This window comes from Cuculus canorus, chromosome 14 (assembly GCF_017976375.1).
Source record: "Cuculus canorus isolate bCucCan1 chromosome 14, bCucCan1.pri, whole genome shotgun sequence".
NCBI classification, from domain to species: Eukaryota; Metazoa; Chordata; class Aves; order Cuculiformes; family Cuculidae; genus Cuculus; species Cuculus canorus.
In genome coordinates, this window is record NC_071414.1 from 930,529 (window position 1) to 956,882 (window position 26,354).

The 26,354-nt window shown below is 60.2% G+C and overlaps 3 protein-coding genes across 3 annotated transcripts in view; 2 read left to right on the top strand and 1 right to left on the bottom strand.

The window, feature by feature from the left end:
• Positions 1-679: 679 nt before the first annotated feature.
• On the bottom strand, positions 680-7,821 carry HBEGF (heparin binding EGF like growth factor). Its single transcript, XM_054079746.1, has 6 exons — positions 7,699-7,821; positions 7,008-7,148; positions 5,099-5,276; positions 2,373-2,528; positions 2,174-2,266; positions 680-1,114 (listed from the first exon to the last, which is right to left on the bottom strand). The coding sequence occupies exons 1-5, from the start codon at positions 7,739-7,741 to the stop codon at positions 2,194-2,196; spliced, it is 591 nt and encodes a 196-aa protein (XP_053935721.1). The 5' UTR covers positions 7,742-7,821; the 3' UTR covers positions 680-1,114; positions 2,174-2,193.
• Positions 7,822-10,986: 3,165 nt separating this feature from the next.
• SLC4A9 (solute carrier family 4 member 9) lies at positions 10,987-25,248 on the top strand. Its single transcript, XM_054079747.1, is given in 22 exon segments — positions 10,987-11,288; positions 13,033-13,193; positions 13,343-13,492; positions 13,628-13,683; positions 13,760-13,917; positions 15,412-15,499; positions 15,793-15,941; positions 16,557-16,646; positions 16,858-17,032; positions 17,328-17,461; positions 17,576-17,847; positions 18,443-18,498; positions 18,588-18,770; positions 18,908-19,021; positions 19,722-19,883; positions 20,074-20,252; positions 20,500-20,572; positions 22,924-22,960; positions 22,963-22,990; positions 23,865-24,039; positions 24,869-25,021; positions 25,183-25,248. Coding segments are annotated over 22 exon segments (2,913 nt in total). The 5' UTR covers positions 10,987-11,019; the 3' UTR covers positions 25,234-25,248.
• A 706-nt stretch (positions 25,249-25,954) lies between these two features.
• Positions 25,955-26,354, top strand: part of ANKHD1 (ankyrin repeat and KH domain containing 1) — a 124,465-nt gene continuing 124,065 nt past the window's right edge. The window contains exon 1 of the mRNA XM_054079703.1: positions 25,955-26,153. Within this exon, the coding sequence (XP_053935678.1) occupies positions 25,955-26,153 (199 nt within the window). The remainder of the gene's footprint in view (positions 26,154-26,354) is intronic.

Below are 26,354 nucleotides of genomic sequence, written 5' to 3' on the forward strand. Positions count from 1 at the left end.
GGGTTTCTGCAGGGGGGAAGCCCTTTCTCTGCTTCCAGGCTCTCTGCTAGAGCCAGCATCTCACCCTCATCTCTTCTTCCTCTGGGGAAGACCAGGGAAGAGAAAAAAAGGCGTTATTTTTGCCTTGAAGTCCAGAATCCATCCTGAACCACTGTCTGAAATCATTCTTGCCAGAGTAACCCCAGCCCCAGGAGCCGGCAGCCACCTCAGGAACTTCTGGGACCTGCAAGGGAGGTGTCTCTTGGTTTCTTTAGCCAAATGCTGGCCTGAAAACAGGAATCAGTCCCGTTTGGGTTGATCAGTGGCTTCACTTATACCAGAGGCAGCTTTGCTTGAGCAGGACAGGGAGGGAAGAAGGCTGGAACCCCTCCTGGGCAGCCCAGGCTCTCAGGCCAAATCTGGTGAGCTGCTCCTCCAGCCCCTTGCACCATGGCTCTGTGGCACCCCAAGGATGGCCCAAACTGATCCAGTAACCCCCACTGCATGCTCAGGACCTCTGCCTCTGGCTGTAATTCCCCACTAGCCAGGGCACGTTGCTATGTGCAGTCTTCTGACTCCTTTATACCTTCGTCAATAAATTAGCAACCCAAGTGTTTGTAACAAAGTGTTATTTATTAGAATATTACATTGCACTTAAAAAATAAGTGAGGTCTGACCCTATCATCTTGATCTATGTGAAGGATGCAGGGCCAGACCTACAATAAATATAAATACTATGTACAGTTTATCTAAAATAAATATATAATTTAAAATGAAAAATATCTTGTTAAATAGCCGTTACCCTCCCACCCCTCCTGTGCCTCAGAAAGCCCCAAGCCCAGTCTCCTCGCCTTTCACAGTTTGTTCCTTGGCATGCGCCGCAGTGGGCAGAGAGCAGCTGGCGAGCCCTTCTGCCCCCGCACAGCCGCTCAGTTGGCGAGCACCTCTCTTGAGCGCACTCCGTCCCAGAGATGGCCACGAAGCTCCTCGCAGTCACGCTGCTGCCCAGCCACCCTGGGGTGGGTGTTGTCCTGCTGCTCCAGCGAGTTGTCCCCACTGTGCAGCCTCCCAGGGACGGCGCTGGCTCCACGGCTCTCGCCTCTTCCAAGAGGTAGAAGTGCATTGGTGCCGACACCTGCAAGACAGCGCAGCAGAGCTTGCAACACAACCCTTGGCCACTCTGCCTGTCCCACGCAGCGTGGCCACGGTGCCCACCCCACGCAACCTGGTGGGAGAGCCCGTGCGGCCACCAAAGCCCAGGAGCAGCAGTCACTTGCAGGACTGGACCCAGGAGAATGGGAACCAGGATGCAGGGGAAGTGGTGACAAAGCATCCCACTCCACATCCACCACGCTGCCCTTCCAGGGCCCACGGTACTTGTCCCCCTGGACACATCCACTCCAATAATTCCCAGGGCAGAGAAGACAGGGATGACAGCCTTGTGCAGAATCCCCTTCCCCAAAATCCAACTCCTATCAACAGCTAAAAATCCCACCCTGGACACCATTACCAACGTTACAGATGAAGACATCGCTTCATCCTCACAAAGAACAAAGTTTTATCTTCTTTTAAAGAAGAAAAGCAGCTGTAGTATGTATGGGCACATCTAACACCAGGGTTTGGACCAGAGTGGAGGAGGCCCAGGAGCTTTCCAGCACCCAGCCATGGCCCTGGGGCAGAGCCCAGCACGCATCCCCTCATATGGGGCTGGCAGAGAGATCCCCCATGCCCTGCTGCAAGGCTTTATGCTGGTGCGAGTAATAAGCAGAGCCGGAATGAAAAGGAAGGGGGTTTTATACAGATTTATAAATAGAGGCAATATCTACAGAGGGGAAGTGACTCAGAGGGTCAGCAAAGGAGCAGCGCCAGTGGGAAAAGAAACCCCAGCAGCAGCTTTCCCCCTGCCAAGCGTCCTCAAAGCGCGCAGACAGGGCAGAAGTAGGGACCAGAAAGGAGGAGGTGGTGGTGGCAGGGGTGTCGAGACAGAGACTGGAGCAGGAAGGAGGCGAAAGAGGGCTGGAGCCCCCCAGGGTAGCCCAGGCTCTCAGGCCAAATCCAGTGAGCTGCTTCTCCAAGCTTAAACTGCCTTCAGCTCCTGCCTGGCTCTGGCACGGCATCAAGGTAGCGATCCCAGCCAGGCAAACAGGCACAGTCCCCAGATACCTACCAGCCCTGCGCCCAGCCAGGAGCTCACCTTGCCAGCACCCAGCATCCTCAGTGATTCATGGTGAGGCCCAGCTTGATTTTCTCTTCGTTTTCTACATCGTAGACACCCCTCTTGTGACACCTGCAAGGCCAAACGGAGATGCTCAGAGCACGAAGTCCTGACACCCTTCCCTGCCTGAGGTCTTCCCAGGGACGCAGATCTGATGGCTCAGCACCATCCCACTCACCTGAGCATCAGCAGGGCTGCGATGATGACAAGACACAGGCAGGACAGGATGACAGCAACAACGGCCAGCGCTGTGGTGTGGTCGTATGTGCTGGGGGGGTGCTCCACTGGCAGTGACAGGCCATGGCATCTCTCTCCATGATATCCTGGCTGGCATCTGGGCAAGAAAGAAAGTCTTAAAGATGGGTGGTGATCAAGCACAGAAGGTCATTGGGTCTGTGGTGACCAAGCACAGAGGTCACTGGGTCATTAGGTTCATGGTGACTGAGCACAGAGGTCATTCGGTCTCTCATGTCCCTACGGAAAGGAGCTGACTCTTTGCTCAGCCTTAGCTGATCACCTTGCCCAATCCCCTTGGTCCCCCTCCCCCGAGCAAGGAGGTCTGGTGTCACCATCACCTCTCTGGTAATGGTAAACGGAGTTTCTTCCACCCTGAGGACCAAGTGAAGACTCCTATAAAGGCTGAGCTCCCCTCAGAAAAAGGCACTGGGGTCTGTGCTCTCCCCACTCATCCCCAGGCAGAGCCAGGCTGCCCAGACCACCTCTCCTACCACTCCTACACAAGGGAGAAAATGCAGCTGGACCAGAGCTCAGCACTTTCCTCAAAGTAGGATGTCCCTGCACACCCTGCCAGCCAGAGGAGTGCCACCTTCCTGCAAATTCAGGAGGTTACTCATGTAACAGAAATAACACTCCCAAGCAGAGCTGCAAGGCTGCCAGCCCTCCCCGTGAGTCAAAGCACTCTGATGTGACCAGATATAGATAGATATATCTGCCTACAGAAGGGAAGCTTCAGAGAGGCTCTTGCCCAGAGAGTGCAGGGATAGGACAAGGGGAATGGTTTGAAGCTGAAAGAGGGGAGATTGAGATGAGATCTCAGGAAGAGATGTTTTGCTGTGAGAATGGGGAGGCCCTGGCCCAGGTTGTCCAGAGCAGTGGTGGCTGCCCCATCCCTGGAGGGGTTGAAGACCAGGTTAGATGGGGCTTAGAGCAACCTGATCCAGTGGGAGGTGTCTGTGTCCATGGCAGTGGTATTGGAACTTAGGAATGTTTAAGGTCCTTTCCAACCCAAACCATTCCATGATTGTATTCTAAATACCTATATCCAGTGCCAACGACCCTCAAGCTTATGTCCAAGACAGGGTCTCAGCCCAGCCCTCCTGACCAGCTTCCAACAACGCCACACACCAGCCACAGCAATGAGGCTGAGCACAAGGCAGAGGCGCAGGACTCAGCCTGGCAGCAACCTCACCCCACCCCGCACCCCGGGGACCAGCTCAAGAAAGTGACAATCCAGCCAACTACCAAGAGCAGCCACAACCAAGTAACACCAACATGAGGCCTCATCATCAAAGGGAACTGGAGCCGTTGGCCCCTGTTCCTAAAAGTCATAGAATCATGGAATGGTTTGGATTGGAAGAGACCTCAAAACCCATCCAGTTCCAAACCCCCTGCCATGGGCAAGGACACCTCCCACTGGATCAGGGGCTTCAAGCCCCATCCAACCTGACCTTGAACACCTCCAGGGATGGGGCAGCCACCACTACTCTGGGCAACCTGGACCAGGGCCTCCCTACCCTCACAGCAAAACATTTCTCCCTAAGATCTCATCTCAATCTCTACTCTTTGTGCTGAAAACCATTCCCCTCATCCTCCGTCAGGATGGCTCTGGGCAGATGTCACCCAGGGATGGGCCATAAGGCTAAGAGCACCTGGACCTCTCCTGCTTGCCCATGTTCCAGGTCCTCCCAGCCCCAGGGTTCTGGAAAGAGCTGGAGGCTGAGCAGGGGATGCCTGGCTGTCCCAGTCCCAGGCAGGGGCTGCAGCACCCCACATTGCACTGAGTCACCAGCAAAGATCTGCTCTTGCTGGCAGTCCTGTGCCCGCTGTGCAAGGGACTAACTTCGTGACAGTTTCCAGGCAGGGAGAAACTAAGCTGTTCAAGGAGCTATGTGGAGCCTGATCCCTGCGGATTGCAGGGCATAAGATCTTGTGGGCACCATAAGCCAGGGAGCTATTATCTTCCCTGGGCTCTGGGTGCAGGGCTGGGTGGCTCAGAGGATTGATAGCAAAGAACAAAGCCTCTTATATATCTGCCAGCTCAGTCCTTGCCCACGTCAGCAGGGATCAAATGTGCACTCCTGGGCACTTCCCACAGTAGCAGTGCCGGGTCCAGGTGCCTCGGCAGCAGGAAAACACTTTCTCCTCCGCTTGCCCCATCAAGCCCTTGCTCTGTACCCACACCCCAGGAAGCAGGAGATGGGGGGTACCCAGCCCTGTCTATCATGGCCAAGGGATAGGTGGGGCATGGCTTTGGCCAGCTGTCCCCAAAGGTGACTTGCTGGTGCCACGGCACAGATGTCCTCCTGCCTGCACCAGCACATCCCAACAGCTGCAGGATGTTGGGATGCACATCCCATGATCTCAGCCCAGGCTGGCAGCAGCAACGGGACACGGGGTTACAGCATCAGGATGGGGTCTTGCAAACAGGCTGTGAGCCCCCAGCCCCCGCTCTGCACCCCACCATCACAGGCCTCTGCAGCAGCTCAGACAGAGCCCCCTGCGCTGATGGACATGGCTCCAGGGGCCCAAGGAAGAGGCCAAGTCAGAGCCACAAACGGAGAACAAGCACTAAAAATATCTCCTCTGCTCTTCCTCTGCCCAACACGGAGAATCGAAGGAACCGTGACTAAGGCTCCCCTGGCACAGCACACACCACCAACTTACATGCAGGAGGGAGCTCCCAGCTCTCGGATGTATTTGCATTCGCCGTGAATACAGAAATCCTTGTATTTCCGCAGGCATGGATCTCTCTTCTTCCCCAGACCTTTGCCTTTTCTTCTTTTATTCCCGTTCCCTTTTTTCTTAGGAGTAACCAGGCTTTGAGGCTTTGACAGGAAAGCAACTGGAAAACAATTTGGGAAGGAGAGAACAGCAGTTACATCCCCTCCATGTGTCAGCGAGGAGTGGGCAGAGCCCGGCTGCTGCAGCCAGCTCGGCCCTGGCACTTGCAGCTTTATCTGCCCTGAGCACAGAGGGCTTTTGCCATTTTCTTTTCAGCTTCTCACAAATATCATGGCCTTTCCAATTCATAAGAACAATTCCCAAGGAAAGAAAGGAATCGGGGGTGGGGAGGGGACACAGATAGAGCTTTATGCATCTCAAATGTTACCATTATTTGTTCCAGTTTCCACTGAACACAGAAAATTGCAAATTGCCCCTTTATCTGCCTTTTATTTCCCTGCTGAGCATGGTCTTTTGTAAGACTCTATTCATGGCTCTGATGATGGACTTTCCTTCCTGTGGGTACAAGGATGCCTCGCACACCCGGCACACGATTAAGAGAGCAAGCCTGGTTTAATGTCTAGCTTTACAGAGCTGAAGAGATGGCAAGGGCGGCATTCCCATCAGTTACAAACATATGTGTTAATTGCAGTGCTGAGACTGGTGCCTTGTGGTGCAAGGCCAGCTGGCTTGGTGGGAACCAGAGCACTGAGCTCCTTGCCTGGACACGGATCAATCCCAGGAATGTTACTAGAATAGTCTCAAGATGTGCAGATGCCCCAAAGTATCACCCCCCCGGCTTGACTCGCATGGTACTGAGGTGCTTGAGAGTGTTCACTGCTCCAGGAGGGATTTTTCAGCTCCCCCAGAACCACGGGAGTAACTGCAGCGAGCCCGGGAAAACGGGGACTGAGCCCTGCACTGCTCAGTCTAACCTGGCAAGCTGTAACCTGCCTAATCTCTTCTCCACCGCTTCCTGACGTAACCGAGCCATCCCCTCCGCCCCAGCGAGCACCTCTCGCACTGTGGCACACCAGTTGCACACCTAGCAAAGTTATTTTGCTATTTCGACATCCTTCACGCTACGCCTAGAGAAAACTGATACTCCAGGAAACTCTGTGGCTTGGAGAAACCCCCGGAGCGGAGCGAGGCTCGGGGCCCGTCGCAGGCTGGCAGAAGAGGCTGTCCCTCCTCTGTGGGTTATCTGCCGGCCACAGCCAGCGGGGACAAAGCGCTGCTGACCCCCCCAAACCACTGCCACCACCCCTCGTCCCTGTGGTTCTGCGCCTTAGGGCGGCCAGAGAAGATGTGGAAGATCTTGCTGGGAGGAAGAACTGGTCCAGCAGAGGTGGGCAGAGGGATGCTTCCACTCTTCCCCCGGGTTTGACACCCTGAGGCTGCAGCACAGAGGAAAGGGCTCTCGAAGCAAAAGGCAGATTTTTCCGACCGTAGCTCGGCTCAAGGCATTAAGAAAGAGAGAGGCTGCGGCCTCGGTAACCAAATATCCCCCGTCCCCTCCGCTCGTCGCACGGGTGAGGGTCAGCCCTCGCCCGCCCGGTCGCTTGCTCTGGGACAGTCTCCTCCTCGCAGAGGAGCAGCAGGTGCCCCCCGGGGCCGCCCCCGCTCGGAGGGCCGGGGGCAGCCTGGCTTCGCCACTCTTTTTGTCACAGTCAGAAAGCAAAGAAAAACACGGAGAAAAGGGAGAGCGCGTTCCCCGCGGTGCCAGGTTCTTGCCCAGCACGGCACCCAGGCAGGGCACAGCCGCGGGTCACCCTCCCTGCCCGCCACGGGACCCCGTGTCGCCCCCCCGAGCCCCCGGGCCGGCTCTGCCTCCCTCCCCAGCCCCCCGTACCTCTGGGCAGCTCGCTGAGTTCGTCCCCCGAGGCCGCTCCGCCGTCCTTGTCGGGGCCGCGGGGCAGCGGGGACGTGCCCGGGCGCCGCCCCTCCTCCTGCAGGACCTCGTTGTGCAGCTCGGCCGCCGCCGCCGCGAGCACTGCGGGGGAACGGGCACGGTGAGAGCGGGACCGGACCGCCACCCGCCATGCCCGACCGAGGCACCGGCACCGGGACCGCCGCACCGGCACCGGGACACCGGGACCGCCGCACCGGCACCGGGACCGCCGCACCGGCACCGGGACACCGGGACGGCCCCACCGGGACCGCCCCACCGACATCGGGGCACCGGGACCGGACCGTCACTCGCCCTGCCCGACCGAGTCACCGGCACCGGGACACCGGAGGACCAGGACCGCGACCCGCCCGCCGCCCCGCTCAGATCGCCCCACCGGGACAGGGACCGGGACACCCGCACACCGCTCTGCCTGGACCCCACCGGGACCCACTCACACACCCGGGCCCGGGACACCCTACACGCCCAGAGCGGGGGCGCCTGGCACCGGGATCACCGCACTGGGGACCGGGACTGCCTCTACCCGGCACCGGGGCTGCAGTGTCCGCTCCCGGGACTCCCTCTGCCTGCGCCCGCGGGACCGGGACCGGGACCCTCCCCACCCGGGACCGGCGTTCGCCCCCCCGCCCCGTACCGGCCGCCAGCAGCGCGGGCAGGAGCACAGCGCGCCCGTCCATGTCCCGCGGCCGCTCTGCGCCGGGCCGGCCCCGCGCTCGGGACAAGGCGGGAGGGGAGGGGCCGCCCCGCCCCCGGGAAGGGCTTCCCCGGCGGGGGGCGGGGGCAGCGGGAAGGGCTCGCTCGGAGGCTGTCCGGGACACTCCCCCCCGACTCGGGGGCAGCGGGGACCCCTCGGCCCGGGGTGCCCAGGGTGGGGTTCCATCCTGCACTGCTGCGCGGGCGGCCGGCTGGGCCACCGGGCCCCGTTTTGGGGATCCCGGAGGAGCGAGTGACCCCTCCGGGGCTGCGGGGGGGACGGGTGGCTTCGGGAAAGCGGGCTGGAAGTTTCCCTGGAGTGTGAGGCACGGGCAGGAGGTGGGGGCTCCGGGGTACCGCGGGGACGCCCAGCGCGGGGATCCCACCGAAGGCGGCCTGGCAGCTTTCAAGAGGAGGGAGAGCACCCCACGAGAGGCAGGAGCTCCTCGTTCAGAGCCGACCCTCCCTCCGGGCCTTGGCAGTGAGGTGGCAGTGAGGGGACAGAACCCCCGCCACGCGCCACCCTCCGCTGGGTGGGAGAAGGGGAGGTGGTGGCATCCTGAGGCGGTGGCACAGAGGCTCTTTGGCTACCAGGCCGCCTTAGTGCCCTGACAGAGAGCCCAACCGGCTCAGTCACAGCTTCTCCTCGCAATCCCCTCCAAGTCAGCCGCTGTCCTCATCTCCTCCGCTCCAGCCTGTGCCGGTGGTGTTGGGGACTGCCAGCACTTCCCTGTCCCCTTTGCTGTGTCCGTCACCATTTCTTGTGTTTGGCCTCATCTTTAACCCAGGTGACGGCCCAGAAAATGCTGCTGGTGTGGGCACGGGGCAAGAACAGAGCCTTGTCCCAGCTCACGTTCAGCTCAGCCGCAGCCCCTACAGCTCCTGAGCCCCCAGCCCCGCTGCCAGTGTGGGTCCAGCAAGGCGTGATTAAATATTCCTGCCTTTGTTGTCAGCGTCTCCAAGGAATACTACCGGATTTGGCAACCTCCCCGCTCACACCCTCTTTCTTGCTCAGACTTGACTTTTGCAATTGTTTGCTGGATGTTTTTCCTTCCGCCTCCTCTGGCCATCAGCAGCCGAAAGCCTTTGGCAGTAAAGCAAGGCGGTCAGAGTTGGCCTGGCCAAGGGGGTGCATCCCTGGGGGTTCCCATGTGGGGATGGGATTTTTTCCCCCGCTTCCCAACCGTGTCCTCGAGGCCAAGCATACATGGGCAACGTGTATGGGCAGCGTGTGCCGGCTGACCTGGCAAGTTGGGCAAGAGAAGCACTGGCTCGCACCGCCTGCCAGGGACGGTGTTGGCACAGAGGGGTGGCAGCAAGCAAGCGAGGGCGCTGCAAGCTGTCTTTCCTCCTTCTGCCTCTCTCCCTCTGCCTCCCTTGCCTGCACAGCCACCCCCTGCCCATCTCCCGCAGCCTCCCTGCCTGCTCCCTGCTGCCAGCTGTGCCCCACTCTGTGCTGGGGGCTGTGCCTGGGCAGCCCCACAGGAGGGATAGGTGGACCCCCAGGAGGATTTGGGTGTCCCAGGGGCTCTCCAGCTGCCAGCAGTCCCCACCCTGGCCAAGGGCACCCCCACACACCACGGCACCCGCCTTGGGCACACATGGATATCGCAGAGCAAACAGCTAGTCGGGCACAGGGAGCAAGGCTGGGGGGCAAAGGCCAAGGGAGAGGCGGGTGTCAGGATCTGGCCCCATGGGCAGAGCGAGTCCTTAGAGACAATGACTCTGAGGAGCACGGCAACAGCATTTGGGGGGCAGCAGGATGAGGGGCAGGGCAGGGAAGGGGCACAGGGCAGCTACCAAGGTGAACCCTAAGAGCCCAGGTGAGAGGGGCCGGACTGAGGGGTCCCATGGCAGGCGTGAAGTTGGGGGAGGGCAGGCATGGCCCAGCCAGGGGATGGATAGCTACGCAGGCCCTCCAGGGTGTGACCCCCACCACTGCATGACCCCCACCACACCTTTCAACCCTCTGCCATGCAATACAATTCCCACCCAGACAAGTGAGCCCCCCCATCCCTGTGACCCCCTGTGGCCCCTGTGCCGTGGACCCCCGTTATGCTGGATGAATCCCCTTCGTTCTGTGTTGTGTTCCTCATTGACCCCCATTGCACCATGAGAGCACCCAGACCCTGTGGACACCCTCATGCTGTGAGACTCGACCTCCTCACACACACACACTGTGTGAAGCCCCCTACAAGGGACCTGTGGTTGTACTTGGGGTGGGGCTGATGGGGAGGGTGCCTCCCCGAGACACAATTCAGCACCAGCAACCCCTCAGCTCCTGGTGCTTCCAGTGCCAGGCAGTGACCGGTGCTCCAGGGACTGGTGGGTGCCCACCAAAATGTGCCTTTGGCTGCAGTGGTGCCTGGTGCTGTGCCAGGCTGCTCGTGGGGCCAAATCCTGTCTGGGGCCAGTGTGTTCCAGCACAACCCACCTGTGCCGGCATGGTGTTTGTGTTCCCTGCCGCCCTGTTTGCACTGCACACAACCGGGCTGTTTGTTTGCCCTGATCCAAGGGAGCTGAGCCCAGTGATGGTGGTGGCAGGCACAGGTGCTGCTCAGCACTGAGCTGGTCGTGCCATCTCCTGGTGCCCAGAAGAGCACTGTGGCTGTGCTGTGGCTCTGTCCGCATCCTTCCTCCCCATGCACACTGCAACATCCGCTCGGACGCCCTCGGCACGCTGCCACAGCTGAAGCCTTGATGTGCTGCTGGCCCTTGCCATAAGCCCTGCCACCCGCAGCCCCTCTTGCCCCACTCTGGGTTTCCCCTGCAGTGACATGTCTGTCCCCAGCACATGTCCTCACATCCCATTTCCCAGGAAGAGCCGCTGCGGGGCCGTGCCACCCCTCGTACAGGGGGCACAGGCACCCTGGGGCAGGTGCTGCCACCGGCATGCTGGGGGAGGCCTCGTTGCCCCCTCACGAGAGCCTTGGGGGTGCGGGAGGGCCTGGGGACCTGCTGCTTTCTTGAGAGCACCGGTGCAGCTTTGTCCATGTGGGGCCCTAGAAGGAGGCAGGGGGTTCCCCTGGTCTCTGGCCCAGGCAGGCAGGGCAGGGGCAGGAGCAGGAGCCAGCTGTGCTGGGACCCCTGGGGCTGGCCCCAGTGCTTTGAGGTTATTGTTTTGGGTTTGTCTCCTGTGTACTGGTTTGCAGCCAGTTTAAACCGGTTCACAGCTTTTATAAGGTATGGGATGAGTGGGATCCTGTCAGTGCCAGCAGTTCTGGAGGGGAGGCCACGGCTGTGGCTGCCAGTGCTGGTGGCCATGCGAGCCCACATGCCTGGGGCAGCTGACACAGCTTTCTGGACAGCAGACGCCTGCACACAGCCCAGACCAGAGGGGAGCAACCCCGAAGCTCCCTATCACGCTTTTGGCTGCAGCATCTTCCCCTCCAGCATGGTCCCAGCGGCTGAGCAAGCTGGTGCTGCCCGGCAGCAGGACGAATTGGAGGATGCAACCTGTCCGCTCCTCTTCATCCAGCTCAACCAGCTCCTCAGCACACCGGCAGGGCTGGAGTGGAGAGAGACAGCGAGGTAGGCATGCCTGCGATGCTTTGGGAAGCCCAGACTTCAAAAGTCCAGCTCTGATGGAGCCCACAGCATCTCCCAAGGCTGGTGGTTCCTCATCCCCCCGGCACGGCTGCTCGCTGCCCTCTGCCCCGGCACTGCTTCTGCCGGGCTGAGGGTGACTCGTTTCATGGGGGAGGGCAGGGTGTCAGGGAGGGCATAGGCAGTGACCCTGCATGGGCACAGCATCCTTGCTTCTGCTCCTGCCTTTGCTGCCTCTCCAAGGCTCCAGTGGCTGCTCCAGTGCTGGGATGGTTCTTTGGTACTCTGCAGATCCAGCCGCCTGGCGCATCTCAGGAGGCAACAGGCAGGTTCAGGGCCCAACACGGAGGAGCCAGAGCCAGCTGGGTGCTGCTGTAGGCCAGGAGCATGACTGAGATGTCCCCAGACCCCAAACTTTCCCTTCACAGCTTGGCAGGAGCACAGGAACAGGGGCCCAGGGGCGGTGGTGGGTCTGCCCCAGGGGCTGGAAGGACTGCTGGGGGTAGGAAGCCGCTGGGCTGTGACTGTGATGGCTGTCCCCAGCACCCAGTCCTCTGCTCCCCACCACAGCTCTCATCGGCAAAGAGCCTGGTGCGCTAGGCACGCTTTCCCCGTGCAGCACGCCAATCCGCCCCGCAGCAGCGCGCCCACCCATAGGGACAAAGGGAAGCTCTGTCTGCAGCAGGCGTTAAAATATTTGGCACGGTCTGAGTGTGGCAAACAGCTCAAGACATTTCTGTTTGACTCCAGCAAGCGCTGCTAACGGCAATGCAGCCCCCAGTCCCAGCACTGCCCGGGTTCAGGTGGGCTGGGAGCCGCCCTGCGGAGGACTGGGGACACTGGTGGGTGACAGAAGGGATACGAGCCAGCACGGTGCACTCCCAGCCAAGGAAGCCAATTGCATCCTGGGCTGCATCCCCGTCAGCGTGGCCAGAGGCTCAGGGGACGGTGTGCTGCTCTGCAATGCTGAGACCCCCGGGGCGCTGCGTCCGGCTCTGGGGTCCCCAGCCCAGGGCAAAAAGAGACCCCTGAGCGCGGGGCCGGAGGCAGCCACAAAAACAATGCGAGGGCTGGGACAGCTCTGCCCCGGCGAGAGGCTGAGCATATAGGGGTGCTTCGGCCTGGAGAAGAGGAGGCTCTGGGGAGATCTCAAAGCAACCCCATAGTACTTAAGGGGCTCCAGGAAAGCTGGGGAGGGGCTCTTGATCAGGGAGTGCAGGGACAGGACAAGGGGGAATGCTTTTCAGCTGAAAGAGGGGAGATTTAGATGAGATCTCAGGAAGAAATGTTTTGCTGTGAGGGTGGGGAGGCCCTGGCCCAGGTTGCCCAGAGCAGTGGTGGCTGCCCCATACCTGGAAGTGTTCAGGGCCAGGTTGGATGGGGCTTGGAGCCCCTGATCCAGTGGGAGGTGTCTCTGTCAGTGGGTAGGACTGGATGGGCTTTAAGGTCCCTTCCCATCCAAACCCTTCTGTGATCCCATATCTGGAGCAATCCCTGATCAGGAGGTTGGTGCAAGGTTTAGGTCAGCAGGAACGGGGAAGTGACAGCTGAGGCTGCTCATCTGCCCCTGCTCTGCCAGCTCACTGCAGCCCCCTCTGAGCCCCCTAAGCCCGTCCTGCCTGTGCCAGCCCCGTGCCAAGCTGAGAGATGGACCCAAACTCCATCTCCTGCTGCCTGGCATGGGGCACGGGACTACCCTGCCGCTGAGACTGCACATCTCCCTGGGCAGGTGGATAAAGTTTGAGGAGAAGGTGGAAGATGGCGGGGAGCGCTGGAGTGCACCCCATGTCCCAGCTCTAACCCTGCACAGCCTCTTCCAGCTGAGGACTTGCCTGCAGAACGGGACAATACTCCTGGATCTGGATGTCTCCAGTTTCAAGGAAATAATTGGTACGTGGGGAATGCAAAGGTTACCTCCTGGGACGGGGTGGTCACCAGAGAGGCTTCAGACCACTATAAGGGCCTATATATTAGGACTGATGTGTGATAGCCAGGCAGGGAAGCAGGGGGACTCAGGTCTGTCCCCAACTCCATTGCAGATAAGGTGTTTTCCGGGCAGCCTGAGGAAGCAGAGCTGCAGGCTGAGCTGAGGGAGCACCTGGCAGCCCTCCTGCTCCGTCAGCCATGGCACCAGCTCACCAAATCCCCGATGCAGCTCCTCACCGAGCTCAGCCTCTCTCCCTGCCGAGGTAGGCATGGCACTCAGCCATGGGTGGCCACACGGCTGACCCACCAGGCACCTCTACTGCCACCAGCCTGGGCCAATACCCAGGCTGGCCATTCTCCTGCACATATAATTTTGTCCTTGCTCTCTTTCTTTGCAGGAAAGTCCAAAAGCTGGGCTGGAGCCCAGCTCTCTGAAGCACCTCATAAAGAGCAGGTAAGGTAGGACAGAGCTGGACTGAAAGCAGTTGCTGCATCCCGAGGGCCCAGCTGCTGCATCCCTTTCCTTTCAGCTGAGAAACCGGTTCAGGAAAAAGGTCCCACCGGGGTCTGAAGCAGCCCACATTGCTGTTGGTGAAGTTGAACTCCTGGAGAAGCCCTTCACCGCCTTCATCCGCCTCAGGCAAGGAGTGAATCTCGGCTCTCTGGCTGAAGTTGCTCTCCCCAGCAGGTAAACGGCGCACAGCTAATGGCCGTGCACCCCCTTCATCCTTGTTTCCCTGCTCCCTTCCACAGAGGACAAGGCTTTGCTTGGTGAAAGCCAAAGGTATGGCACCCAGCGCCATGTGCAGTCTCAGAACCCTGGCTCACTGCTTTCACTCCTGCTTTTTCCAGCTCCTTAGGAGCATCCCAGGATGGGCTGAGTGTGGAGCATTTATTTGGTAACCCGGGGGAGCATCCTCTGGGTTATTCCCACCTGGGTTCTGTGTGTGCTCTCCTCCTCAGGAGAGTCTGGATGCTCTCCACTTGCTCCTCGGGCGGCTGAGAAGGGACACGGGTTTGCAGGAGTCTCTTGTCCTCCTGCTGCCAGTGAGGGTCTCCTGAGCGGTGGGGTGGCTCTTTGCAGCACTGCTGGCGCAGGGGGAACCGAGCAGGGCAGGAGGTTTTTCTCCAAGGTTGAGGAACACATCACCTGGAGGGGAAGCGTCAGGATGCCCCTTGAGCTGGGGATTTCCTTAGAGAGCTTGCGGAGGAGGCCAGCGGGGAGCAGGAGGGACATTGCCACCTCCTGGTCGCTCTGGCCAGAGCACCCATTCTCCAGGAGCTGAATGGAGCGAAACACCCATAGAATCATAGAATCACCAGGTTGGAAAGGACCCACTGGATCATCGAGTCCAACCATTCCTAACGCTCCCTTAAAGCATGACCCTTAAGCACTTCATCCACCCGTTCCTTGAACACCTCCAGGGAAGGTGACTCGAGCACCTCCCTGGGCAGCTGTTCCAGTGCCCGATGACTCTTTCCGTGAAGAATTTTTTTTCTGATATCCAGCCTGAACCTCCCCTGGCAGAGCTTCAGGCCATTCCCTCTTGTCCTGTCCCCTGTCACTTGGGAGCAGAGCCCAGCTCCCTCCTCTCCACAACCTCCTTTCAGGTAGTTGTAGAGAGCAATAAGGTCTCCCCTCAGCCTCCTCTTCTCCAGGCTAAACAACCCATCCTTCTCCTTTTCCCTCCTCTGTGGGAGAGACACAGGTGCTGGGGAACCCCCACGGCCTCACAACAACTCCTCAACCTCTATTTTCCTCCCCCAAACCAGAGGGGAAAGAGACCCTCTCACTGCACATCCTTTGTCCGGGGTTTCAGCCCCTCCGCCGGCCCATGGCGCACAACCACCGTCTCAGGGTTGTCTCCCACTGAGCTGCGTCTCTTGGATCTTAAAGTTTTCCCATTACCCATCCCCTCCACCCTCCGCCTGTGTTTCTGCAGACTCTGCTTCCCTGGGGTCCCGCTATCCCATGGTCTCCCATGGGGTTTCCATACAGTGGGCAGCAGACATGTGCTTTGTCTTCTGCCCCTTGGCTGACGGTGGCCACCCCACCGGGCAACAGCCCCCCAAGCCTGCACAGCCACTGTTCTGTGTATCCCCACAGCACCATGGTCTCCCCAGGAAAAACAACCCCCAGCCAGGAGAGGGCTGCTCAGGAGATGTGCTCTCTCACCCATAGGTTCCTCTTCATTCTGCTGGGTCCCCGAGCCAAAGCAAAAGCCTACCAGGAGGTTGGCAGGGCCATGGCCACACTGCTGGTGGATGAGGTGAGCCTGGTGGGTGAGCTTGGGATGAAACCTGTGGACACTGGGGCTCCTCTCCCCTGCGGAATGCAATGGGGGAGGCAGAGGATGGGGCAAGTGGTGGCCTGCCTTGTCCAAGACAAGAATATAAAAGTTTGGGGTGGGTCTGTGGGATGTAGGTGCGCCTGGTGCACTGAAGTGGATGGGTGCCTTTCTTGGTGATGGCTGCGGCCTGGGAGGAAGGATCCGAGAGGCAGGGAATGCAGGGAGCTGGTGGCTAAACCACCCAAAGGTCTTTTTTTGGCATCCACCCAAAGGTCTTTCAGAGAGTTGCCCGGCAGGCTGAGCACCAAGAGGACCTCATCGCAGGGATGGAAGCGTTCCTGGATGAGCTGACTGTGCTTCCTCCTGGGAAATGGGACCCCAATGCCCGCATTCCTCCACCGAGCTGTCTGCCATTTCGGAGGTAAGCTGGAAGAAGGACCCTCGCAGCCCCAACTAGCCCTTCTGCAGGGTCCCAGGTGGAAGGCTCTGCCTATGACATTGAAATCTCCATCTCCATGGGGGTGAAGCCATCCAGAAGCCAGTCTTTGCCATTGAGGTCCTCCCAGTGAAGTCCCTCTGCAACTCCAGCCAATGGCCACAGCTCTGGTCCCCGCTTCTGTGAGTCCTGCTGTTCCACCTGGCAGGAGATGGCAAAAGTGCCCCATGAGCCCTTCAGGCAGGAGCTGCAGGGAAAGCCAGGCTTCAGCACTCGGATGTGAAACATCCTCCGAGCAGGACGCTTCCAGCTCTGCTCAACTCCTTCACCAAACTCAATCCTGCTAGGCCTGGCTCCAGGGCTTGCTGGAGGAGATCATAGTTGGGTTGGATGGGACCTTTTGAAAATCACTTAGTCCAACACCCCCCCCCCCCATCTCTCCTCCTTCTGATCTTTCTTTTCCTCCTCATTAGCACAAGGTCCTCTCAGCCCTGCTTGCAGCCCTGTCCCATCTCCACCCTCCCCATCTCCTCATAGCGTCCCCTGGACACTGAGGGCTCCGATCTGAAGGCTGTAGTCTCAGGCTCTGGTTTGCCACAGGACCACTGTCCACCCGCCGGATCAGCAGTCCCATGGCAACAGGGACATGGCGGCAGCTGAGGACAGGGAGGAGCTGGAGAGGACGGGCAGGTGGGTGCCTGGGAGGATGAGGGTCGTGAGAAGTGCAGCAGAATACTGAATTTGGCAGAGGATACTGGTTCTCCTCAGCTTGTGGAGCCACCATGTCCAAACCACTCTGGGCTGGTCTTCCTGGGAAGAGGACCGTCCCCTGCCTTGCAGCTCCCCCAGGCAGTGGTGGCCAGCTGCGGGGGCTGCTCTGAGATCTCCCTCCACTGCTCAGGCTTTTTGGGGGGCTGCTGCGAGACATCCGAAGGAAGGCCCGGTGGTACAGCAGTGACTTCTCTGACGCCCTGCACCCCCAGTGCCTCTCAGCAGTGCTCTACATCTACCTGGCGACAGTCACTAATGCCATCACCTTTGGCGGCATGCTGGGGGACGCCACAGCCAACATGCAGGTCGGTGCGGCCACGGGGTGCCCTGCTCCAGCCCAACTCAGCCCAGCCCACGGGTCTCCTGAGCACCAACTTCCCAGAGTGGGAGCCAGTGCTCGCAGAGCCAGTGGTGCTCCCAGGGCATCCTGAGCAACACCCAAATCCTACATCCTTCCCTGGCCTCTGTGGTCCTGAGTGCTGACGCTGTAGCGTGGGGAGGCGGGGGAGCTGCCCATAGCCACGCTGCTGCAGGGTAGAGCTCCGGGACCCCCATTCCCAACTCACGCCTGGTGCCTGGCACCCCTCCCCTGCATTTCAGGGTGTGCTGGAGAGCTTCCTGGGCACAGCCTTTGCTGGCTCCATCTTCTGCCTGTTTTCCGGCCAGCCCCTGACCATTCTGAGCAGCACTGGCCCCATGCTGGTCTTTGAGCGCCTCCTCTTCTCCTTCAGCCAGTAAGTGCTCTGCCGAGGATGGTTCCTTGGGCCACTGTCCTCTGGCTGGGGCCCGGGACACCATCATGCCAGGCAGGTGTCATTGTTGAGGCTTTGGGTCACCCTTCCCACCAGGGACCACAACCTGGACTACCTGGAGTTTCGCCTCTGGATTGGCCTCTGGGTGGCCTTTTTTGGCGTGGTGTTGGTGGCCACCGAGGCCAGCCACCTGGTGCAGTACTTTACCCGCTTCACCGAAGAAGGCTTCTGCGCCCTCATCAGCTTGATATTCATCTATGACTCCCTGAAGAAGATGCTGAGCCTAGCGGACACCTTCCCCATCAACTGGCAGTACCGGCTGGACAACATCACCTCCTACAGCTGTGTCTGCAACCTGTCTGGCCCTGGTGAGTCCAACCAGCCACAGGACTGGTGGGGAGCAGGGATCTAAATGGGGGAAGGCACTGGGAGAGGAAGAGGTGGCTGCTTCATCCCATCCTTGGCTCTCCAACTACACTGGCACCTTCCTCAACTCCCCTCAGAGCTGTCTGTCCATCCACCCCTGCCTCCCAGCATTGCCTGAGCACTGGGCAGGGCAGCTCCAGGAGCAAGGAGAGCCTTGGTCTGGCTCCCACGGTGCCAGGATGGGAGATGGCAGGGGCTGGTGGTGGGCACCTGAGTGGGTTTCCACTGCTGTTTCTGGCCTGGTCTGTAAATCAGAGGGGGTTTCCATGGATCGGGACTCACACCGTGTACCAAAAGCATCGGTGTTGGGCACAGCCTGGGTCTGGTGGTGCCGCTGAGTGGCTGGTGTTTCAGCCAAGCTCTTCACAGGGGTGTCCCCACTTGGTGCTCAGGCCTCAGGGGTCCCATGGGGCCCATCCAACACCCTGAGCTCCTGGGGAGACTCCGTGGAACCTCCCTGGTGGCCGCACGGTCCCAGCCATCCCTGGTGGAGTGTCCCCATGGTGCTGGCACCCTGATCCCCCCATCCCCTTGCAGGTCACAGCTCCACAGGGAACACCACGTGGCTCCCCTCGCCCCCAACTCCCCGGCAGGTACAGCCCCTGCTCCCGGGTGGGTGAGCTGGGGCTAGGCCTGAGGGTTCGTGGAAGACCCCCTCCTCGCCGCCTGCCCTGTCCCACAGCCTCCCGCTGTCCCAATTGGGCTGAGCAAGACCCAGTGCCTGGGCCAAGGTGGGCACCTCCTGGGGACCAGCTGCCAGTACGTGCCTGATGTCACCCTCATCTCCTTCCTGCTCTTCGGGGGCACCTTCCTCTCCTGCACGATGCTCAAGCACTTCAGGAGCAGCCGCTACTTCCCTACAGGGGTGAGCCTTCTCCGGCCTTCCAGGCAGCACGGCCACCCATCCTGGAGCTGGGGACAGCTCTGAGGGCTGCAGCCTGGGGGTGCTCCTGGGGCAGCCCCCTGCCCCACCAGCCCAGGCCAAGCCTTCTCCATCTGCAGGTGCGGAAGCTGGTGAGCGACTTTGCCATCATCCTGGCCATCCTCGCCTCCTGTGCCATTGATGCCACCCTGGGCCTGGAGACCCCCAAGCTCCTCGTCCCCAGTGAACTGAAGGTGCTGGTGGGGTGGACACGGTGCTGTCACGGAATGGGTCTGTGCCCCCAACAATGGCCATCCTGCCATGCTGCCACCTTCCTTCCCTCCACCATTCTTCCCACCACCATCCTTCCCACCACCATCCTTCCCACCACTTCCTCCACCACTTTTCCTCCACCCCTTACCTCCACTCCAGCCCTTCAGGGATGGGGGCTGTGCCCCAGCAAACAAGAAGGTGTTGAACCACAGCCAATTTCATGCTCTGTAAACAACCTAGCTCAGTCCTGGATTAACCACGTCACGCTACAACTCACACTGGAGCGGGAGCCACAGGCTCAAGTCTGGGCTTGGTCTCCCCACCCTGGGTGTGGAGCGAGGCTGGCGGTACCTCAGAGCAGCCCATGCTCCCCGCCACCTCCTTGGGCTTCCCAACATCAACGCCCAATGCCTCCTCTTCCATCCGCTCCCGGAGGCACGTGCCTCACTCCTGGCTTGCAGTGCCGTGGAGTAACTGAGGTGTCCTTGTGGGGTCTGGTGGGTCATTGCTGCCAGCAGCAATCCCCAGGATGAGAAAGCACACTTTTCTTCTCCCCAAGCAGAGAATTCTGGGCTGCCCTTAGGGCTCCACCTCGGGTCCTCGGGGCGGGTCCCATCACCTGGCTGTGCTGCAGACCTCCCAGGTGGGTGCTGGCTGCCATGACCCTTCTGCTCCCTGCAGCCTACAAACCCAGCGCGGGGCTGGATCATCTTTCCCTTTGGAGCCAACCCTTGGTGGGTCTGCCTGGCATCTGTGGTGCCCGCTGTCCTTGTCACCATCCTCATTTTCATGGACCAGCAGATCACAGCTGTCATCCTTAACCGCAGGGAGTACAAGCTGCAGGTGAGTGGGGGACAAGGGACAGCCAGGACCCAGCTAATGGGGAAGACCCAGGTCCCAGTTGAACCCTGTGGGCAGTCAGGGGAGAAAGGGACTCCAAACTGTCCAGCAAGGTGGACAGACCCCACCACCTCCCTTTTGATGCTGCCAGGCAGGTGGCTTATCTCCAGCCTCATTGCCTTTCCCATTGCAGAAAGGAGCAGGCTTTCACCTGGATTTCCTCTGCGTCTCCCTTCTGATGGTCTTTACCTCTGTCACTGGGCTCCCCTGGTACGTCTCAGCCACAGTCATCTCCCTGGCGCACATGGAGAGCCTGAGGAAAGAAGGCGCAACCTCAGCCCCTGGCGAGCATCCAGAGTTCCTGGGCATCAGGTACCCAAGGAGCCCGAGCCCCACTCTGGGGTCCTCCTGCCCATGGCTGTGGAGCCAGGGGACACGGGCGTGCCCGTGCTGGCCAGCAGAGCTGGGCTGGGGCTGCTTGTGTCTCCCTAGGGATGCCACTGGTCCCCATGGCCAGTGAAGTGGAAGAGAGTAGAGACCTTGGGGCCTGGGCAGGCAGGAGGGTCTGAGGGCTCCCAGGGCACCCCGGGCAGTGGTGACACCTGCACCGCGCCCACAGGGAGCAGAGGCTGACTGGGCTGCTAGTCTTCATCCTGACCGGGGTCTCCGTCTTCATGGCACCCGTTCTTAAGGTAGGAAGCCTGGCTGCTGGGTTTGGCCTCTTGTTCAAGGTGGTGGAATGGCTGTATCTTGCAAGGCAGGGCATCCCTCAGCCCATCCACCCATTATGGGAAGCGTGGCTGGAAGGGTTTGGGCACTGTGTGGGAAGAGGCTGGGCAAAGGGTCTGGCTTGAGCGCTGCAGGAGGGCTGACACACCAGTGCTCAGCTGCCCTGTGACAGCTGTGAGCGTCAGAGTCCCCTGCTGTCCTCAAACACACCCCACCACTGTTCTCCATGCTTCCACACAGGGTCTGAGCCTGCCTGGTGTTGGCTCTCACATGCCACCACAGCCACACCAGGCAGAGCCATCCCAGCATCCCCTGGCCGCCTCTAGATTATGTGGGGGCTGGCAGGAGGTCCCTTTGTCTCTGAGAACCACCATATAAAGCCTTTGATATGATCTCCCACAACATTCTAACTTCCAAATTGGAAAGATATGAGATTGATGGGTGAACTGTTATCTGGATCAGGAATGGGCTGGATGGCCTCATCCAGAGATACAGTCAGCAGTTCAGAATCCAAGTGGAAGCCAGTAACGAGTGGTGTAAATCAAGGATCCCTACTGGGATCAATACTATTTAATGTCTCCATCAATGACATAGTGGGGTTGAGTGCACCCTCAGGACATTGGCAGATGACACCAAGCTGAGTGGTGCGGTTGACATGCACGAGGGACAGGATGCCCTCCAGAGAGACCCTGGAGTACACGGAGCCATGTGAATCTTATGAGGTTCAACAAGGCCAAGTGCAAGGTCCTGCAGCTGCGTGGGGGCAACCCCAGTCCCAGCACTGCCTGGGTTCAGGTGGGTTGGGAGCCGACCTGTGGAGGACCGGGGACACTGGTGGGTGACAGATGGGATATGAGCCAGCACGGTGCACTCCCAGCCAAGGAAGCCAATTGCATCCTGGTCTGCATCCCCGTCAGCGTGGCCAGAGGTTCAGGGGACGGTGTGCTGCTCTGCAATGCTGAGACCCCCAGATGCTGCGTCCGGCTCTGGGGTCCTGAGCCCGGGGCAGACAGAGACCCATGAGAGCGGAACCAGAGGCGGCCACGGAAACGGTGCCAGGACTGGGACAGCTCTGCCCTGGCGAGAGGCTGAGCATATAGTGGTGTTTCAGCCTGGAGAAGAGGAGGCTCTGGGGAGACCTCACCAAGGCCCTTCAGGGGGCTGTTAAGAAAGAGAGACTTTTCTCCAGGGCCTGTCGTGATGGGACAAGGGGTGATGGTTTTAAACTGAACAAGGGCAGGGTTAGGATGGACACAGGCGAGAAATGTTTTGCTGTGAGGGTGTGGAGGCTCTTGCACCACGGACATCATGGCTGCCCCATCCCTGGAGGTGTTCAAGGCCAGGCTGGACAAGATGTTAAGTAATCCAATCCAGTGGGAGGTGTCCTTCGCCATGGCAGTGGGTAGGACAGGATGGTCTGTGCAGGTCCCTTCCCACACAAACCTTTCTGTGATTTTGTGTTGAGAAAACTGCAAGACTGATCCTGCCCGGTCCTCCTCTCCCTTTGTGGCAGGTGGCAAAGATACAGGGCAGTGAGGGGTGTCCATAGGCTTTGGGAGCAACTCCTGGGGCAGCTCTTCTTGCTTCCCCAGTCCCAGGATGAGACCGGCTTGGTCCTTCCTACAAAGACTCATCTCTCATCATCATCCCCCCTGCCATACTTGCAACAGCCCGAGGACTCGCAAGTACCTCCCACCTTGAGCATCTAGATCAATGCTTCCTCTCACGTGGCTCTTGCGTGATGCCAGGGAAGCAGACCCAGCCCTGGGCAGTCCCTGTTGCCCTGGTGGAATCCATGGGGAGCAGCAAGTGACTCCTGTCTCCCTCCTTGCCTGCTGGCCTGGGAGAAAACCAAACCAGGTATGGAGCCACACAGAGTGCAGAAGCCAGTTTACGATTGCAGAGGAGGTAAAAAGGAAAGCGGTTGTGCCAAGGTGACAAGACCCCCCTGGCACTTACAGATCCTGACGCTTAAGTCATATCTGCAAGTGGCTTGGCGTTGCGTTCTCCATCTCCAGCTGGATCTTCCACAACGCACCGGAATGCAGCGCAAGGAACTTGGTGTATTTCCTCTCTTCCCTGAAGACTGCAATGTCCCCCGCTCGAGCAGCGTAGCTGGAAGCACGTCCAGGCTTTCAAGCCTTCAAGCCATAAGGATAAGCAAAAAGCACAACAATTAAACTGGGCTTTTGGAAAAGAAGGGAGCAAATAATGTGGCCACATGTACAGGCTTCTGTGCAGAAGAGGATGCTCAGTGAGCGCAACCCCGCTTGGGGAATCGCATCCTGCTGACGCCTAATCCCACTCTTTCTAGCACATCCCAATGCCAGTGCTGTACGGGGTCTTTCTGTACATGGAGTGGCAGCGCTGAATAGCATCCAGGTGAGTAGGGGCTGCTCCTGGGGGACTGGAGGGGGACTGTTTGGGATTGGGGGGGGGGTTTACTAGATACCAGTTCTCACTGCACAGCAGAGCCTGATTAGAGCTCTGGCAGGATGTGCAGCCTGGCATGGGGCCAGTCCTCCGCCAGGCTCACGAAAAGAAGGGACAGAGGAACCGTCATAGGCAGAGGAAAGGGAGAAGACGTGTCTGAGATGCTGAGGAGCACAAGCGACTTCTGCACCAATGGATCAGGTGGTTTTGGGAGAAGCGGCAGAACCAGTGGGTAACCCCTGCCTTGCTCTCAAAGTGGCAGGGCTGTCCCCAGCTGGGAGCTGCAGGCAGAGCTGGAACCTGCTGGTCCTTTAGTCCTGCATTGCCACTGATGTTGTCCCCTCTGATCCTATCCTGAGAAAACCATGGAGGAGAAAGAAAAAAGTCTCCACTCAGAAATACCTGCCCCTTTTTTTCCTCTAAATAGTACAATTTCCGTGCAATTACTCTGCTTGGGATGACAAGGTCCCTCCCTCCTCTGCTTGGGGAGAACAGGGTCCTGCACTGGCAAAGGGAGCAGCAGATCCCTCTGTGCAGGGAGGGGAACCAAGAGGTGGTTATCTCTCAATTCACTTTTTTAAAACCGACCTTGAGCCTTTCTAGCTATGTGCTTGGAAAGCCACTCCCCCAGCCCAGGGGTCTCGCAGACCAGCTCAACCCACCCAGAATTCTGCTGGCAGCCATCGCAGGCAGCAGGCAGGCTGGACTGCAAAAACTGACCCCCACAACCTGGTCCCACCAGCCCTGCTCCCCAGCAGGAAGGTGACGAGAGCTGCCTGAAAGCTGAGTTGCGTGACCCGCCCCTCGTTGCCCTCTTGCTCCACTCACAGACCGTGTGCGTCTGCTCCTAATGCCAGCCAAGCACCAGCCAGACCTCCCCTACCTCCGCCACGTGCCCCTGCGCCGGGTGAACCTCTTCACCATCATCCAGCTGCTGTGCCTGGTCCTGCTCTGGGTCATCAAGTCCACTGCAGCTGCTATTATGTTCCCAGTGATGGTATGACGTCCCTTTTAATTGTGGCACTACTTTGGGTGGTACCCACTATGTGCCCTGAGCATCGCTGGAGCCCTGCGCTTGCCTTGGACGAGGGGCAGGGGTGCTGCCCTGGGTGGAATGCATGCCATGGTGGCATACGTGGGTGCTTAAGCCCCCCGGGGCTGGGGGTGTCCCTGCAGGGCCACAGTGTGGCTTTGGCTACCAGCCTTCACCCCTGGGTAGGAGCTGGCGTGGATGCCACCGCTCTGCGGGCATGCAAGTATCAGAGCAATGAGGCTGGGAAAGGGTTCGGAGCCCAGGGGGGTCTGGGAGCGGCTGAGGAACCTGGGTCTCGTTAGTGGAGAAGTGGAAGCTGAAGGGAAACCTCATCGCTCTCTGCAGTTCTTGAAAGGAGGTTGTGGTGAGGTGGGTGCTGGTCTCTTCTCCAAAGTGACAAGCGATAGGATGAGAGGAAATGGCTTCAAGCTGCGCCCAGCATGGTTCAGATTGGACATCAGGAAACATTTCTTTACCAAAAGAGAAGTGAAGCCCTGGCAGAGGCTGCGCAGGGCAGTGGTGGAGTTCCCATCCCTGGAGAGGTTTACAAACCATTTGGCTATGGTACCTGGGGACAGGGTTTAGTGGGCACGGTTGTGTTGGGCTGACAGTTGGACTAGATGAGCTTTTCCACCCTTAACAATTCCATGATTCTATGACTCTAAGTATCATGCCCTGGGACCAAGGCCAGGGAGGTGACGTGCTACCTCCTTGACATTCACTGTGGGGATGGAGCGGGTGCCTGGCCTCTGGTCCCCAGCCCCAAGCACTGTGCCATCCTGGACCCAGCTAGCTGGCACTGGTGGGGATCCGGAAGGGACTGGAGCGTGTTTTCTCCCTGCATGACCTGAGCTGGCTGGACAGCCTCCTGCCTGAGACAGCTGCAAAGAAGGCAGAGGGGCAACAGCGCAGGCAGCGGAAGGAGGAAAAGAGCAATAGTGAGGAGGTAGGTGATGTCCTGTGCCCTATACTCCTTCAGAGCCATCCCCGGGGACGCTCTAGGGAGCCAAGGCCGAGCCGGGCTGGAACCTGACTGCTCGTGGGGCTGTGAGAGCAACATCTGGGAGCGCTGCCAGCCTCACCCCCACTTCTTTCTTCTTCCTTCAGTCCGAGCCAATGCACCACCATGGACCAGAGATCAACATCTCCGTCAATTAGGGATCACAGCCAGGCGAGGCCACCCCTTTACCCCACCATGGCTGGGGGCCTCAAAATGGGCAAGGACACCCTGCGGTGGCGCAGCTGCTCCAGGCCCCAGTCAGTCTCGCACTTCGGCACCCGCAGGGTCATTCCCACCCTCCCCCCCCTGCCCTCGCTCCCATGCCGCTCACCCTAGCTCCCACTGCCCCCCACTCCCCTCACCCTGCATGCCCCTCACCGTGGCTCCCACTCCCCAAGCCCCTTGCTCCGTTATACCGTTGCCCCTCCTTCCCCTCACTCTATGCGCCCCCTCGCGCCTCGTTCCCTCCTGCCCTCGGTCCCACTCCCCTCTTCCACCCACGCCCCTCATCTCAGCACCTGCTGCCCCCACACCTCGAGCTCCCCTCGCCCCTCCACTTCCCCCTCTCTCCCCTTGTCCCCGTCGCCCCCTCTCGCCTCCACCCTTGCCCCCTCTCTCCCCTCACGCCCTCCCTCCTCCCTTGCTTCCCCTCCCTAACCCCCCCTCCCCTCACCCTTTGCCCCTCTCCTCACCCCCCTCTCCCCTCGCCTTCTGCCCCTCTCCCCTCCTCCCCTGCCCCTTCTCTCCTCTCGCCCCTCACTCCTCCCCTGCCCTTTCCCTCCCGCCTCTCCCCCCCACTGACAGCAGCCACGTGGCCGCGCCGCCGAGACCGAGGCGGGGGGGGGGGGGGGCGGCCCGGAGCGACGTCGCGCTCCTCCAATGGCCGCGCGCGCTCGGGGCGAGGGCGGGGCCGGGGCCGTTGGCCCTGACGGGCGGCGCCCGGCTCCAATCGCCGCTCGGGACGGGCGGGCGCGTGACGCTCTCCGGCGCCGGCGAAGACCTTCAGAGGGGGTTCGAAGGAGAGGGGCGGGCCGGGGCGGGCCGGAGCCAATGGGCGCGCGCGGCTCCCGGGCGGGCCGTGACGGGCGGCTCTCTCGGCCGATCGGCGCGCGCCGCCCCGGCGCGGCGCGTCACTGACGCCGAGCGCGGCCAATGGGCGGCGGGCGGCGCGCGGGGGGGGCGGGGCGGGCGCGGCGGGGCGGGGCCGCGCGCTCCAACCGCCTCGGCGTGCGGCGCGCGCGGGGCGCGCTGGGAGCCCGTGACGGAGCGCGGAGCGGCG